At 45.6% G+C, this 15,768-nt stretch overlaps 1 protein-coding gene across 1 annotated transcript in view; it reads left to right on the forward strand.

The window, feature by feature from the left end:
- Window positions 1-15,768, forward strand: part of erc2 (ELKS/RAB6-interacting/CAST family member 2) — a gene marked incomplete at both ends in the record, with an annotated part of 122,516 nt that overhangs the window by 94,562 nt on the left and 12,186 nt on the right. The window contains 4 exons of the mRNA XM_084315777.1: window positions 2,241-2,452; window positions 5,332-5,409; window positions 14,832-14,961; window positions 15,262-15,422. Of these exons, the coding sequence (XP_084171903.1) occupies window positions 2,241-2,452; window positions 5,332-5,409; window positions 14,832-14,961; window positions 15,262-15,422 (581 nt within the window). The remainder of the gene's footprint in view (window positions 1-2,240; window positions 2,453-5,331; window positions 5,410-14,831; window positions 14,962-15,261; window positions 15,423-15,768) is intronic.

Below are 15,768 nucleotides of genomic sequence, written 5' to 3' on the forward strand. Positions count from 1 at the left end.
AGACTGTGCAGCTTCGTTGGGTTTGCATGACGTGGTCCTGATGTTGCATGTCTCTGTTGCCGCGCTTCCCTGTCGTCTCTTTGTGTGGTGAATGGAGGTTCTCGGATCACCGTGGAGTTCTGTTAGATGCTGTTCCCCCCCTGGCTATGTCCTGTGTAGCTCTTTGGCTCATGTGCAACCTGTGTTGACGTGTGTTTGGTTGCGTATTCGTTTCAACGGTGATGTGCTGATTGATGTATTCGTGGTGGAGTGGCTGAAAAACCTGTTGTCATGGTGATTACATGAGTCCATAGTGACAGTACAGTGATGCTGTGATGAAGGCGGGGCAGTTGACCAATGGACTCTTTTCACAGACATGTCATAGTAGGATAAACACTGTTTTGTTGTTGTTTTTTTTTGCAATGGGTTCACGACGTGATTTAGGTGTGGCAGTGAGCCAGCATTCAAGTTCAAGTTTCAAGTTTCAAGTTTTGTTTTATTTGTCACATATAAAGTACATGTACATTACAGTGAAATGCTTGGTTCTGTCTGAGCCCCCTGAGAATGTGCTTCATACAGTCGAAAAACTACAAAGTATGTTTTTTTTAACACTATACAGAATATACAATATACAAACTAAAGTACAAAATGCAAACAATGAGGTAAACAACATCCACAACAGTATGGACTGTATCAGCCGACGGGCTCATATATAATGCTGAATGTTTTTTTAATTAATTCTAATGAAACAGAAATATACATTGGGTTAAGCTGTACATTTCAGAAAGTGACCAGTATTTATGAGAGAGTTTAGTACAGTCGTCATTCAACTGCATTATAACATTATAAGTGGGGGCTGGGGGGGGGGGGGGGGGTAACATTAAGAGTGGGGGCTGGGGGGGAGTAACATTAGGAGTGGGGGCTGGGGGGGGGGGGGGGTAACATTAAGAGTGGGGGCTGGGGGGGAGTAACATTAGTAGTGGGGGCTGGGGGGAGTGACATTAGAAGTGGGGGCTGGGGGGAGTGACATTATAAGTGGGGGCTGCGGGGAGTGACATTATAAGTGGGGGCTGGGGGGAGTAACATTAAGAGTGGGGGCTGGGGGGAGTAACATTAAGAGTGGGGGCTGGGGGGAGTAACATTAAGAGTGGGGGCTGGGGGGAGTAACATTAGGAGTGGGGGCTGGGGGGGTGTAACATTAAGAGTGGGGGCTGGGGGGAGTAACATTATAAGTGGGGGCTGGGGGGAGTAACATTAGTAGTGGGGGCTGGGGGGAGTAACATTAGTAGTGGGGGCTGGGGGGGAGTAACATTAGTAGTGGGGGCTGGGGGGGGCAACATTAGAAGTGGGGGCTGGGGGGTGTAACATTAGTAGTGGGGGCTGGGGGGAGTAACATTATAAGTGGGGGTTGAGGGGGGTGTAACATTAGAAGTGGGGGCTGGGGGGGGCAACATTAGTAGTGGGGGCTGGGGGGAGTAACATTATAAGTGGGGGTTGAGGGGGGTGTAACATTAGAAGTGACGCTGGGGGGGGGGGGGGATTTTTTTTGTTCAACAGCCGATTAAATGCCGATTATCTCGAAATGTCAAATATCGGCCAGATTAATATCTCTATTATTAATGCTGGCTCACTGGCACTAAATCAAGGAAACCCGCTATGTATGTCGTTAACTGCAGCTGTGTTTACCTTGCTATATACGACAGGTCTGTGAGACGGGTCCAGTAGGACAGTTACCGCCACTTGCATAGCAACTTTCAGGGAATTTGCAGGGAATTTGCTTTTTTATAGTGTCCATATTCCACACTACTGTATAATGCATTAGAGACACTCTACAGGTACAAACACAGACACAGTGCTTCAAAAGCCCACTGACTTGTTTTCCAAGTGACTGGAGTCTCAGAGGACTGTTAAATGGAGCTAAATAACAGCTCCGTTAAAGGTAATGAGCCAGCGACAGTAACGATGCCCTTGTCCACGGCGCTTTATTTATTCAGAGAGAGAGAGAGAGAGAGAGAGAGAGAGAGAGAGGGGGGAAGGAGATTATCTCATAAAGGACACGGCTAAAATGTTTGTGGCTGTTCCTATGGTAAACCATGCGTACGCTGTACAATTTATATGTTGGTATTATACTACAACTGTAACTGTGTGTGTGTCTGTGTGTGGTGTGCACGTGTTTATGTGCGCGTGTGTGCGTGTGTGTGTGTGTGCGTGTGCGTGTGCGTGTGCGTGTGTGTGTGTGTGTGTGTCCGTCCGGCCCACAGAAGTCCCACGATGTGGACCACCCCCTTCACCCGCCGGTGTCCAGGGGGAACCCGGAGTACGTGGAGCGGGTCAAGCTGCTGGAGAAGGAGGTGGGCTTCTACAAGGAGGAGTCGGGCAAGGCCCAGGCGGAGGTGGAGAGGCTCCTGGACATCCTGAGGGAGGTGGAGACGGAGAAGAACGACAAGGACAAGAAGATCGCCGAGCTGGAGAGGTAAGAGGAGGAGGTTTGGACTACGAGGAGGGCGTTTACCGTCGGTTTCTTTTACACGACACGCAATTGGAAGTTTGTCTTTCCCGTGTTACTGTATGTGCTGTACTCGCGTACTCGCTGTACTGCTTCATCCGAGAGGTCAGAGGTTGTGCAGGTTCAGACACAGTTATGAACACACTCATACTATCTAGAAGAGTTAGTGGAAGGGCTACAATAGATTATGACATATTCATTTTACCGTACACATCACAGTAGTTTGATTTAATTGGATTCCTTGATGAACTATTCCTTGTTATATGAATGTCAGCTGATAATATTGTGACACCCTGAGTCCCTGACACAATTAAAGGTGTCCCACAGAGTCTTCTTATAAACAGTTAGCTGTTGTTTATATTCACATTTCCACCTAAAGAGACAAGAGTTTTTTCTATTGTTCTACAGTCCACAAGCTGAATACATTTCCTACCTCGTATTGCAAAGTCCATTTTCGTTGTTTCCTTTGCTCTCGCAATGTTAATACCCCGTCCGTGTTAAGTTTCAGTTTTAGCAAAGTTGTAATGGGTCTGACCCCCTTTGATTGACAGCCAGTTAGCATGTTCGATTTCAAGGAAGATCCTATCGACCAATCAAATTGAAGCATAAGGACATGTTTACGGTTCACTCTTTTTGTGTTCTATGTCACCCCCCTGCTTGTGTCGAATAATAATATGTGTTGAACAATATCCGGGGACCTCTTTTCTCGCACTGTGCTCTATAGCGCCAATGTCACCCCTAGTGGTCATAAACTCCTATTGGATACCTTTAATGAGTATGTGAATTCTGACCGGTGATTACTGTTGTTATTCAAAACCACACTGGACTGCTCGTGTCTGTTGTGATCGTGTGACACTGTGAGGAAATAGATCAAAACTCTCACCCATTTGGGGAGCTCTCGAAGTTCAAATTTCAAATGGCGCCCGGATGGTGTGTGCTGTGTCATCCTCTGGCTTTGTGTTTCTGAAACTTTCTGTCGCTGGCTACGAGGCACGAGTTCATGTTGCCTTGGGTTTGATTTGTGTCATCTAGTCTCTCATTCTCTTGTTGTATGTACTGTACCAATGTGATGTCGTGTGACCTGGTGCCATCCATGCCCTAGTATGATATATATATATATATACACACTCCCCTTGACCCTGTAATTGGTGATGGTCCAATCTGCAGAAGCACCATGTATAGGGTTTTTTCTTGTGTATGTATTAGCTGAAATCACTAATAGAGTCTCTATTTAAGTGACCTCTGACCCGATCCCACTGAAACACTGCGTTGATCGAAGAGGATTACAAGCTGAACATCATGTTGCAGAGTTGTATTATTCCAGCTTGTGTTGAATTGTGAATTTAGATAATGGCCTTGCGTTGGCAGCCTCCTAGATCGTTGTCCTTCATCCTCCTCCATCCCAAAATGCAAACGTAATGGGATGTGTCAAGAACACGCTGTAACTTTTGCTTTGTATAAAATAATAGCAAATACAAAACTAAATAGCCTACTTATAGTCTGTGGGCTAATTTCAGGATATAAATTAGTTATTAGGCAACAATTATGCAATGAATCTATTAGACTGGATAGACTATTTATGCATTTAGATTAACTGCAAATCTCTGCAAATAAAAATGTTTTAGCCCATACTACAGTACTGGTTGGTTACAGGTGGCAGCTAGACTGATGAGACGACAGTACTGGTTGGTTACAGGTGGCAGCTAGACTGATGAGACGACAGTACTGGTTGGTTACCGGTGGCAGCTAGACTGATGAGACGACAGTACTGGTTGGTTACAGGTGGCAGCTAGACTGATGAGACGACAGTACTGGTTGGTTACTGGTGGCAGCTAGACTGATGAGACGACAGTAGTGGTTGGTTACAGGTGGCAGCTAGACTAGGGGCGACAGTGGCTCAGTAGGTAGAGCAGTCGTCTGGTTATCCAGAGGTTCCTGGTTCGATTCCTTGAGCAAGACACTTAACCCTGATGAGCAGGTTGGCACCTTGCATGGTTGCCTCCGCCATCGGTGTGTGAATGTGTGAGTGAATGGGTAAATGTGAGGAACAAATTTAGTTAGCCTGCATTAACTCCACACACGACGCCCTCTCCCCTGCCGTGAATAGTGTTCCTGTGAGTTTTATATACCCCCCTTCTACTACCCTTGCAGTCATAGCGCTCCTGTCCGACCCATGGTAGAGGCCTAGTCCTGTGATGGTAGAGGCCTAGTCCTGTGATGGTAGAGGCCGGGTCCTGTGATGGTAGAGGCCGGGTCCTGTGATGGTAGAGGCCGGGTCCTGTGATGGTAGAGGCCGGGTCCTGTGATGGTAGAGGCCGGGTCCTGTGATGGTAGAGGCCTGTTCTGTGATGGTAGAGGCCTGTTCTGTGATGGTAGAGGCCTGTTCTGTGATGGTAGAGGCCTAGTCCTGTGATGGTAGAGGCCTGGTTCTGTGATCATAGTATTGTAGTGTTTGAGTGTCATTCTAACCAGCAGTGGTGTTTTGATTAACTGAGTGTTTTTGTTTTTTGCTTCTTTACCATCTTTACCCACTTTCTCTCTGTCCTGTTCTCTCCTCTACGTTCCGTGTCATGACCTGTCCTCTTCACCATCTCTCTCTCTCTTTCTCTCTCCCTCTCTCTCTCTCTCTTCTGGTGGCCTACTCTTTGTGTATCCCTCTCTCTCTCTCTCTCTCTCTCTCTCTCTCTCTCTCTCTCTCTCTCTCTCTCTCTCTCTCTCTCACTCTCTCTTCTCTTCAACCTGGTTCCTCTACCTCTCCATCTCCCTCATGACTACCCCCCCCCCTGCCACCACCACGACAGCCCCCCTCCCCCCATCCCTCATCCCACCCCTCGTCCCGGTGGCAGAGCCCCCCCTGACCCGCCCCCCTCAGTGTCCGCTGCCCCGCAGCAGATTGGGGGCATGGTGTGGGATTTCCTGGGAAAGTGAGTGCTCTGCCCTGGCACTTAAGCTCAGCTGCGTGGTTAAAGTCTACGTCTGCGTCTGAGTCTGCGTCTGCGTCTGCGACTGCTGCAACATGCATCTCTGGTTTCACCCATGTGCCCGCCTGCTGAGTTCTGCCTGCCGTCTGATGAAATCTTCACAAATCTTTACATGTGAAGGGCTCCCTCCTCACTTTTGCCCATTCACATGATTGAAAGATCAGTGGATCAATGCAACTTCTCTGCTGTTGTTGTTTATTTTGCGTATTGTATGTTGTAGTGGTGTTTTGTTATATTATGTGCATGTGCCATGGTGTTCTGTTATTTATGTGTATGTGTTAGTGGTGTTTTGTTATTCATGTGTATGTGTAGTGGTGCTTATGTTGGTGGTGTAATTGGCATGCACTCGTTGGTGTGTATGTATCTATGTGTGTGTTTGTTTAGTTTATTCTGCACGTCTGCTTCTGTTTGCACCTTGCATGTGGTTGCAATTGTTTGCCAGCCTCTCTGCACTGATGAAAGAATGGGGAATTAAACTAACAAGGAATGTGATATATGACTAAACTCATCCCAAATCATAAGATTACAGTGCATGTACTGCATTCAAAAATGTATATAATAAGATGTTTCAATATGAAGGTTTTGCATAAAGAATGCACACCAGTAAACAAAAGAATACTAGGTCATATATTCATAATATATGTCTATGTGGCCATATATTCTGATACGTTCCTTTTGATTCCCTGGAGATATTATTCCACCCTTGAGGTCTCGTTGTGGCCAGTTTATTTCATGTGGCTTAGTGCTGTTATAAAGTAGGGCTGGGTGATATGGAGGAAATAATCAATACGGTATATCTCTACAGATTCAGATTCTGATTATTTTATTGTCACAGCTTTTTTAAATGTACATACATTCAGAAAAACGTTAGATGCTTGTTTTTCCCGGCTCAACCATAGTAGATTTGTAAACATAATACACAACGTAATGAATGTATAATATTTATACAAACTATAACTATAAACTAAAACTATAAACGAAACTATGAACTAGACATAATGCACAACGTATATTATATCTATACAAACCATAAAATACAAGGTATATTATGGAAAATCTCATGTTAGATAACTACATTTATCATTGTATTGGACTTCAGGGTGTCAGGAAATGTGATACAGCGTCAAATTTCAATTGTAATTTTAAATTATTCTCAAATATTTCAGTAATGGTTTTGTGATCATTTTGACTTTTTGTTGGTCACTTTTTATACTGAATGGACTGGATAAATGATGAATATGGCTATATTGCCCAGCCCTATTACACAGTAGAGTAAATCACACCTCAGTCTCAGAGGTTCTGCTTCAAACCAGAGTTAAGAAAACTTCATGTGAGACAATCAAAATCTACCAACTACAGGATATGATGCCTACCTGAGACATCAAAGGGGAACTTCACCAAAAATCAACGCTGATTTATTTTGCACATACTCTCACGCACATCCAAAAACCCTCAACAATTTTACACACGTTAATTTAGTTTGACAGTTAGTTATTGTGACAGTTATTGTGGGGCGACGGTGACTCAGGAGGTAGATCCACAGTCGCCTGGTCGTCTGGTAATCAGAAGGTTCACTGTTCCGGCTTCTCCCGGGCAGCGTGTCGAAGTGTCCTTGAGCAAGACACTTAACCCCTAACTGCTCCCGATGAGCAGGTTGGCACCTTACATGGTCGCCTTCGCCGTCGGTGTGTGAATGTGTGAGTGAACGGGTGAATGTGAGGCATAAGTTGTAAAGCACTTTGTATAAAAGCGCTATATAAATGCAGTCCATTCCATTTATTGAGAGTAAATGAGTTTGAATAATGGCCACAAGTGATTGGGGATATTGAATCCTTGTGTTGTGTTGATTACAGCACCATGACATGTTGAAGATGAAAAAGTAGCAACACCTTGACTTATAGGGACTGATACCTTATCATTACATTGAGCTGTAATTAACACAAAGATTCAATGCCCCTGATGACATCACTGGTGGCTATATTCAAAATAATTTACTCACGCCGCGGCGCAGTGGGCAAGGCGCTCGCCACTAACGCAGGAGATGGTGGGTTCGAGCCCAGCTCTCTGCGTTGCTACCGGCTTGGCTGGTCGTTCATACTAACACAATTGGCAGTGTTAGGGGTGGGAAAGCCGGTGGGTGGGGATTGGACGTTGTGGACAGCGACTCCTACAGGTCGGTTGGTGCGCCTGTACAGCAGAATCAGGAAGTATCTGGGGCAGCGTGAGTCTCCCACGCGTTACTCCTCGCCACTGAGAGATTGCGCTGTTCAGGTGAAAAGATGCGACAGCTGCCTCCTCGTGTACCGGAGGGGACACGTGATGCAATGCTTGGTCCTCACTGCAGCCGACCAGTGGGAGGCATAGTCTAGCAACGTTCGAGACAGGGGAGGGGAGAATTGAAGGGAGAATTGGCGAGGCGAAATTGGGATGGGAGAAAAAATAGAAAAATAAGGAGAAAAAGTGGATAAAAAAAATATAATTACTCACAATAATTGTCAAACTAAATGAATGTGTGTGAGATTATGTGCAAAATAAATCAGCATTGTTTTTTGGTGGAGTGCCCCTTTAAGCAATTCTAGTGATTGGCGAAACCCCAAACTGAATCTCCTAGACTATATTATCATCACTGGTCTCATTAAATAGAAATGAAGTTTCTTGGTGTGATTTTACAATACTGCCTCTACTCTATTTTCTATTCTACTTTCATCCACTGAAGGTTTGTTACTAGCAACACATTCACACATCTATCTTATTGTACACCACACACACACACACACACACACACACACACACACACACACACACACAGACACATACACACATGTGCCTGCACACACAAGTGTGCACGCACTGGAGGTCTTCACAGATCAAAAAAGTCAAACCTGTTACGAAAAACCGACCCGGGGCTTTCTTGCCTGGACCAGACCTGTATGAAATAAAAATTATCTACTCTAATCAGACGCGAGGAACGTCGGACCCTAAAATGAACCGCAGGAAAATCAGACCAGATCTGAAAGGAAACCTGATGTAATCAAACTTGTGCCCATAACGGACCCTAACGGTCCAATGGTAAAGCGACAGACAAGGTTCTAATCTCACCCGGTTAAAATTTACAATAATTATGTACTGTAGATTATGTGATTTTGGAAAGTAAAAAACAAAAAAACAAATATATGAATAAAACATTAAAATAATTTAGTCATCGTTACCCATGGAAACGATGTCAAACCAAACCCTAACCCCCGAAGATAAGTCAGGACTTTGGAGCCGCCACGGGTTTCGGGGTTTTGGGCCCGTGGAGACTTCTAGCAGACATGCAAACAAACACACACGCACACACATACTGTACACACACACACAATACACCTTTTTCTGTGTCTCAGTGTACTGGCTGTTTGGTGTAACTTTCTGTTGGAAGATTCTATCCTTAGAGCTAAGTGCTTCTCCTGCTTCATCCCAGCCTCCCATCAGCCCGCTTTACTCTCCCACCCCCACCCCCACCCCCACCCCCACCCTTGAACCCCACCCTGATCCAAACCCCACCTCTTGCTCTGATAACACCTCCCTCCTTGGGGACCTTCTCCGACTCCTTCTCTCATGCTCTCCCCACCCTAACCCCCACCCTAACCCCCACCCTAACCCCCACCATAACCCTAACCCTAGCTGCCCCTGCCTAGCTTGCTGTACCAGATGCTCAGCCCTATAGTGGCCTGCATGAATAGGTCTACACATGCTGAGTGAGTGAGGTGCTGTGTAGTAGGTAGGATCTGGACCGAAGCTGAGCCGGGCCGTGTCAGGTTTGGTCCTGAGGTGTCAGTTGAGTCGCCTGTCTGACACCCCCTCTCCCCCTTCCTTGGCTTCCATGACTGGTTATCTTCTTGCTAACTCACTCCTCCTCTCTCCTCTTCGTTTAGCTTCCATGACTGGTTATCTTCTTGCTAACTCACTCCTCCTATCCTCTCTCCTCACTCCTCTCTCATCTCTTCTCCTCCTCTCCTCACTCCTCCACTCCTCCTCTCCTCTTCCTTGTCTTCCATGACTGCTTCTCTTCTAGCTAACTCTCCTCTCTCCTCTCTCCTCATCTTCTCTCTCCTCTCTCCTCTCTCCTCTCTCCTCTCCCCTCTGCTCTTCCTTGTCATCCATGACTGCTTCTCTTCTTGCTAACTCTCCCCTCTCCTTTCCTCCTCTCCTATCCTCTCTCCTTTCTCCTCTTCCTTGGCTCACAAGACTCCTTGCTAACCTCTGGTCAACCCCCTGTCATCTGTAGCCGTCTTCCAAAAACCACCAATGGCTTCCTCCTTTGCTCGACGCTATACAACTTTTTGTTCCTCCTCTGCCCTCCTCCTCCTCCCCGGCTGATTCCCTCTCCTTTCCTCCCCTCTCCTTTCCTCCCCTCCGCTCCCCTCTCCTCTCCTCTCCTCTCCTCCCCCCTGTCCGACACCTCCCCAGGCTTGGCAGCAGAGGTAAATTAGTTTCCATCTTTTTTCGGAGGAGAAGGTGCAGTAGTGTCAGATTACTGCCGCTGTCAGAGGTGTCTCTGAGGTCCTTCTCTCCAGTGTTCTCTGGTTTATTCTACTGTGTCCTTTTCTTTTTCTCTCTCTCTCTCTCTCTCTCTGTTCAGGTTCTAATGTCTCTGTGTTTTTTTTTCTTTCCTTTTTTCTTTCACTCTCTGTGCTCTCTCATTTCCTGTATCCACTATGGCTTCCTCATTCCTCCTCCTTCTCCTCCTCTTCCTCCTCTTCTCCCTCTTCTCCGCCTGCAGCCTAGCACCCAGGTAAGTAACACCCCTGCCACCCCATCTCCACCTAATGATGCGTTCGTCGGTCCTCGTCAATTCGGAAATGTATCATGTGACCAAATGGTAAATACCAGGTGATAGTGTTCAGGTGCTGTAGTTAGGCCGTAAGGTCAGGACCTATCAGATGCAAGGCAGCAGATTCAGACAGATTATTCAACCTCAGATTATTCAACCTTTCTTTCTTGATGCAGGTGGTCTGAGTGATTTTTAGGAATACCAGCATGTCAACATAATATTTATGATGGTGTCTCATGATACTCGATCATAATATAAAGTATGTTTGCACCACAAAAGGTGAAGGGTCAGTTAAACGTCATAACTTGTAAACTCGAATTGACCACTGGAATTTACCACTTGGTTAGTTTACCACTGGTATTTACCACTTGGTTAGTTTACCACTGGTATTTACCACTTGGTTAGTTTACCACTGGTATTTACCACTTGGTTAGTTTACCACTGGTATTTACCACTTGGTTAGTTTACCACTGGTATTTACCACTTGGTTAGTTTACCACTGGTATTTACCACTTGGTTAGTTTACCACTGGTATTTACCACTTGGTTAGTTTACCACTGGTATAGTTTACCACTGGTATTTACCACTTGGTTAGTTTACCACTGGTATAGTTTACCTCTGGTATTTACCACTTGGTTAGTTTACCACTGGTATAGTTTACCACTGGTATTTACCACTTGGTTAGCTTACCACTGTCATTTACCACTTGGTCGGCCATTCTGGTGGTACATTTCTGACTTTATGAGTTGGTGAGGAGCAAGCGAACACACGTGATAACCCTCACCTGACGAACGCAGCCACGCCCTTCCCCCCCTCGCCACTCTGACTCAGTGGTGCCTCTAAGCCTGTCAGTGATTTATCAGCAGTCTCTCTGTCAGGGACAGTGGTGCAGTCGTGGTCACACACGGTTACACGCCGTGTTACCAGATCACTGAGGCAGAAGTACGCGCGATCGCGCACGGATGTGTACTCGCGTGTACGCGCACACAAAAATGCGCTGTATCCATTTGTTGTGACTAAGTACCCGGCCACCGTTTTACATAACAAAAAGCGCAGGTAGACTAAGTGTCTGGGTGTTGGCTATCTGAATGCATCTCCCCCTTCATTCTGTGTGACACAGGCAGTGGAGGTGAATACTAATGTGGCTCGGAATTCGTGATGGGGGTCTACCTGCTTATGATATTGAATCAAGCGTCTGTGCTGCGCGCCAGCTTTCCACGCGCACATTCACACAAATAGAGAGCAAGAAGAGCTTGTATGATAGAAAGATTGCACTTGCGTATATGCGCTTGTGTGTGTGTGTGCGTGTGTGTGTGTGTGTGTGTGTGTATGTGTGTGTGCGTGCGTGTGTGTGTATAAATCAGTTCTGTGCGCATGCACGTACCCGCGCGCGCGTGCACGTGGCGTGGCGTGTTACCAGTTCCCATATTACGACTACACCACTGGTCAGGGACGTGGACAGGACTTTAGAGGGGCAGGTGCTCTAATGCAGAAAAGGGCACTAGGTATTAAAAAAAGTTAAGCGAGCAAGCGTAGCGCACAAGCCCGATTTTTGGGGGCCCTTTTTGGGGTTAATACAAGTCTATGGTACATTCAGTTTCACCACTAGATAATGGTAAGAATGTACAGCTGCTGAAATCACAATTTTACCAATTAATAATGTATTGCATTATTATAATTATTATAATAATAATTACAATAATAATAAGTAATTATTATTATTGTTATTATTATTATTATTATTATTGCTATTGTTATTATCAATAGTATGACTTTATGTACAGTTGTTCATTATGAAGTAAGTTGCTAAGTGTAACTGTTTGTTCAATAATGAAACTACAACCAGCCTACTAAAGCCACCACTACATTACAGTAAGCAAAACATGTATCTCTACAGTATTACAGAGAGAGAGAAAGAAGGCTACCTGCTTTTGGAGAGAGAGAGAGAGAGAGAGAGAGAGAGAGAGAGAGAGAGAGAGAGAGAGAGAGAGAGAGAGAGAGAGAGAGAGAGAGGAGAGAGGGAGAGAGGGAGAGAGAGAGCGAGGCATCTTGCAAATGAGGTGGTGAGACCGTGAGAGGAGAATGTGATAAAGTAAAGAGATAATGCAATGCCACCGCGGTATGATTAATAAGAAATGTAGTATGGGGGAAGTGCAGTGTAGATAGTTATGCTGTAGCCTGCCTGCCTGGTTGCATGAGAGAAAAGCACCGACAATCACAACTTCACAAGGCATGCCCCAAATATACAGTGCAAACTGTATAAAAAACCTGTGGATAGGATAGGAGGAGTGAGTTAGCAAGAAGATAACCAGTCATGGAAGCTAAAGGAAGAGGAGAGAGGAGGAGTGAGTTAGCAAGAAGATAACCAGTCATGGAAGCCAAGGAAGGGGGAGAGGGGGTGTTTTCGTCACATGGTGCGATAAAAACCACCTGCAGCTAAATGTGGTGAAGACCAGGGAACTGGTGGTGGAGCTGGGGAGGAGGAGTGCACCTGTAACCCCCGTTTCCATCAGGGGAGTCGATGTGGACATGGTTGAGGAGTACAAATACCTCAGTGTGCACATCGACAACAAACTGAACGGGTCAAAACACGTAGAGGCAGTGTACAAGAAGGGCCAGAGCCGACTCTACTTCCTCAGAAGGCTGAGATCCTTCAATGTCTGTACAAGGATGTTGATGATGTTCAATGAGTCGGTGGTGGCGGGCGCCTTCTTGTACGCTGTGACCTGCTGGGGCAGCGGACTGAGAGCAGGGGACACAAACAGGCTGGATAAGCTGGTCAGGAAGGCCAGTAGCGTGGTTGGGGTGGAGCTGGACTGCCTAGCGAGGCTGGCGGAGAGGAGGAGCATTGCTAAGCTCCAGGCCATCAGGGAAAACCCCTCCCACCCACTATACACAGACTTGGCTGACAGGAGGAGCATGTTCAGTGCTAGGCTCACACTACCTAAATGCAGCACTGAACGGCACAGGAAGTCCTTCATTCCAACAGCCATCAGACTATACAATGCATCACTGTGCCTCACTGCATCACTGATCACAGAGTGGCAGTTACCATCTTCCTGGACTCTTACTTTTGAAACAGCACTGTGCAATATTACACCTACTGTAGACTTCAGTATATTTTTACTGTATTTATTTACTGTATATTTTATTCCATTTTTATTCTATTTTATTCTATTCTTATCCTAGGCAATTTGATTTGTTTTGTTATTCTTATTCGTGACCTGTTCTGTCTAAATGTTTAATGTTGAGCGATTTGCAGTGTAAAATTTTCCTCTGGATAATAAAAGTATTTCTATTCTATTCTATTCTAAACCTGAAAATGAACATGTATTTTGTTGGGCAAATAATACCTTACCTGATGATGAAGTGTAGTTCTTGCTTAGGTTTAAGTTGAACTATTAACTGTAAAAAAAGAGGTCTCGACTCGAGTGTGAGCTCAGCTGGATGTCAATTCCGTGTTCAGTGCACTGCCGGCTGTCAGCGTGCACGGTTTATATGTGGGGCGGCTTTGGCTCAGGGGTAGAGCGGGTCGTCCAATGATCGAAGGGTTGGTGGTTCGAATCCCGTTCAAGCCCATGTCCATCCCATCGCCGTTATGTCCTTGAGCAAGACACTTAACCTACTTGCCTCGTATGAATGTGTATGCATGTGAATGAATGTTGGTGGTGGTCGGAGGGGCCGTAGGCGATGATTATTCGCCACGCTTCCGTGAGTCTGCCTCAGGGCAGCTCTGGCTGCAATTGTAGCTTACCACCACCGGTATGACTGTGTATGAACGAATAATGGACTCTGTGAAGCGCTCTGGGTGTCATGAAGAGCGCTATATAAATCCAAGTCATTATTATTATTATTATTATTATTATTATTATTATTATTATTATTATTATTATTATTATTATTATTATTATTATATCATCTCATCATCACCACCCACGTGCTATGCGTAAAATATAATAGGTCCAGGAGAGGTGCAATGGAATATGGAGCATTTCTCTCTCTTTACCTAATATTTAGATTCTATCCTGACATATTTCATTTGGAAGGGCAGTCTATCTATATGCGCAACAGTACAAAAATAAATAAAAAAAGAACGTGCCATAAAAAGGGCACTTTTTAATGAGACACGAAAAGGGCAGGTGCTCAAGCACCCCTTGCGGTCTATGTGTGCATGTGCATGCTCTCTGTAACACATTAACTACTACTGATTCAACTGTGACTCGTGTGTCTTCTCCATCCTGCCCGTTTCCCAGTGTCACCTCATTTAAAGGCGATTCCCAGTACATCTACCTGAATGTCGCGTTGTACTGTACTTGTTCCACTGTTTGTGTTTTGTATTTTCTGTTGTAACATGTGGGTATGAATAGATATAGTAGCCTACAGGGCTACTCTACTCAACAACTCTGTTCACCTTTGATAACACAAATGTCAAAGAAAATATATATATATTTTTTTATGTTTCTTGATAAATGCTAGTAGGAAATAAAGTCAGGATTCAGTGAGGTACCTTGTTTGACGTGGGGGAATGTTTGAACCGCTTGTGACTTTGCAGACAAGGACCAAAGGACCAAAGTAAGAAGGGACCGAACGTCAAACTGGGTCCCCAAGGAGACAAGAAGGGTCTGGGACAGGACCCCCGCAAGGATGCCACTATGGACGGTGGCCACCATGCACCGGTCAAGGTGCATGTTAGCTCATGAAAGATGTTATGGTCTGGTGAAATATAATATATTTTTGTTGGACCATACCGGTATGGTGACAAAGCGCTAACAAAAGGTTGCTTTTTGTCCGGGCTAATATAGAATACGTGTGCTGATTAGTAAATTAGCTAAAACTCGTATGTAAACCAGTCTGGTCCTTTAATAAATGATCTGTGTGTGTGTGCGTGTGTGTGTGTGTGTGCGCGTGCGTGTGTGTGTGTGTGCGTGCGTGCGTGTGTGTGCATGCGTGCGCGCTCGCGCATGTGTGTGTGTGTGTGTCAGCTGGAGGAGCTTATGAACACACTGGAGAGGACTAGGCAGGAGCTGGACGCCACCAAGCAGCGTCTGTCCTCCACCCAGCAGTCCCTGCAGGAGAGAGATGGTCACCTGACCAACATGAGGCAGGAGCGGAGGAAACAGTTGGAGGAGATCCTGGAGATGAAGTGAGCACCTCCTTCTCTCTTTACTAGTGGTGTAGCAGTGCGTGTATCCGCCCGTGACGTCGCGGTTCGGTACGTGCAGCCATACAAAGGTCTGAAGGGCTCTACATGCTCGACGGCAACACAACATGGGCTCTGCAACATCAATCTCGTTCACAATCAGCTTTGCCGTTTTGCTTCTTGTTGGATGAGGCATAATAACAGACGCAAAGCTAACTTTGACGTTATTATAATAACGATTGTTTGTATATGTAGATAGACCTCTGCTCTCTGACCCTTCACCTCCTGACCATGGTCGCACTTGCAGGCGTTTATTGTGATTTACTACCATCTTGTGGCAACAGATGCA

Source organism: Notolepis coatsorum (assembly GCF_963971535.1).
Source record: "Notolepis coatsorum genome assembly, chromosome: 6".
Classification (NCBI taxonomy): Eukaryota; Metazoa; Chordata; class Actinopteri; order Aulopiformes; family Paralepididae; genus Notolepis; species Notolepis coatsorum.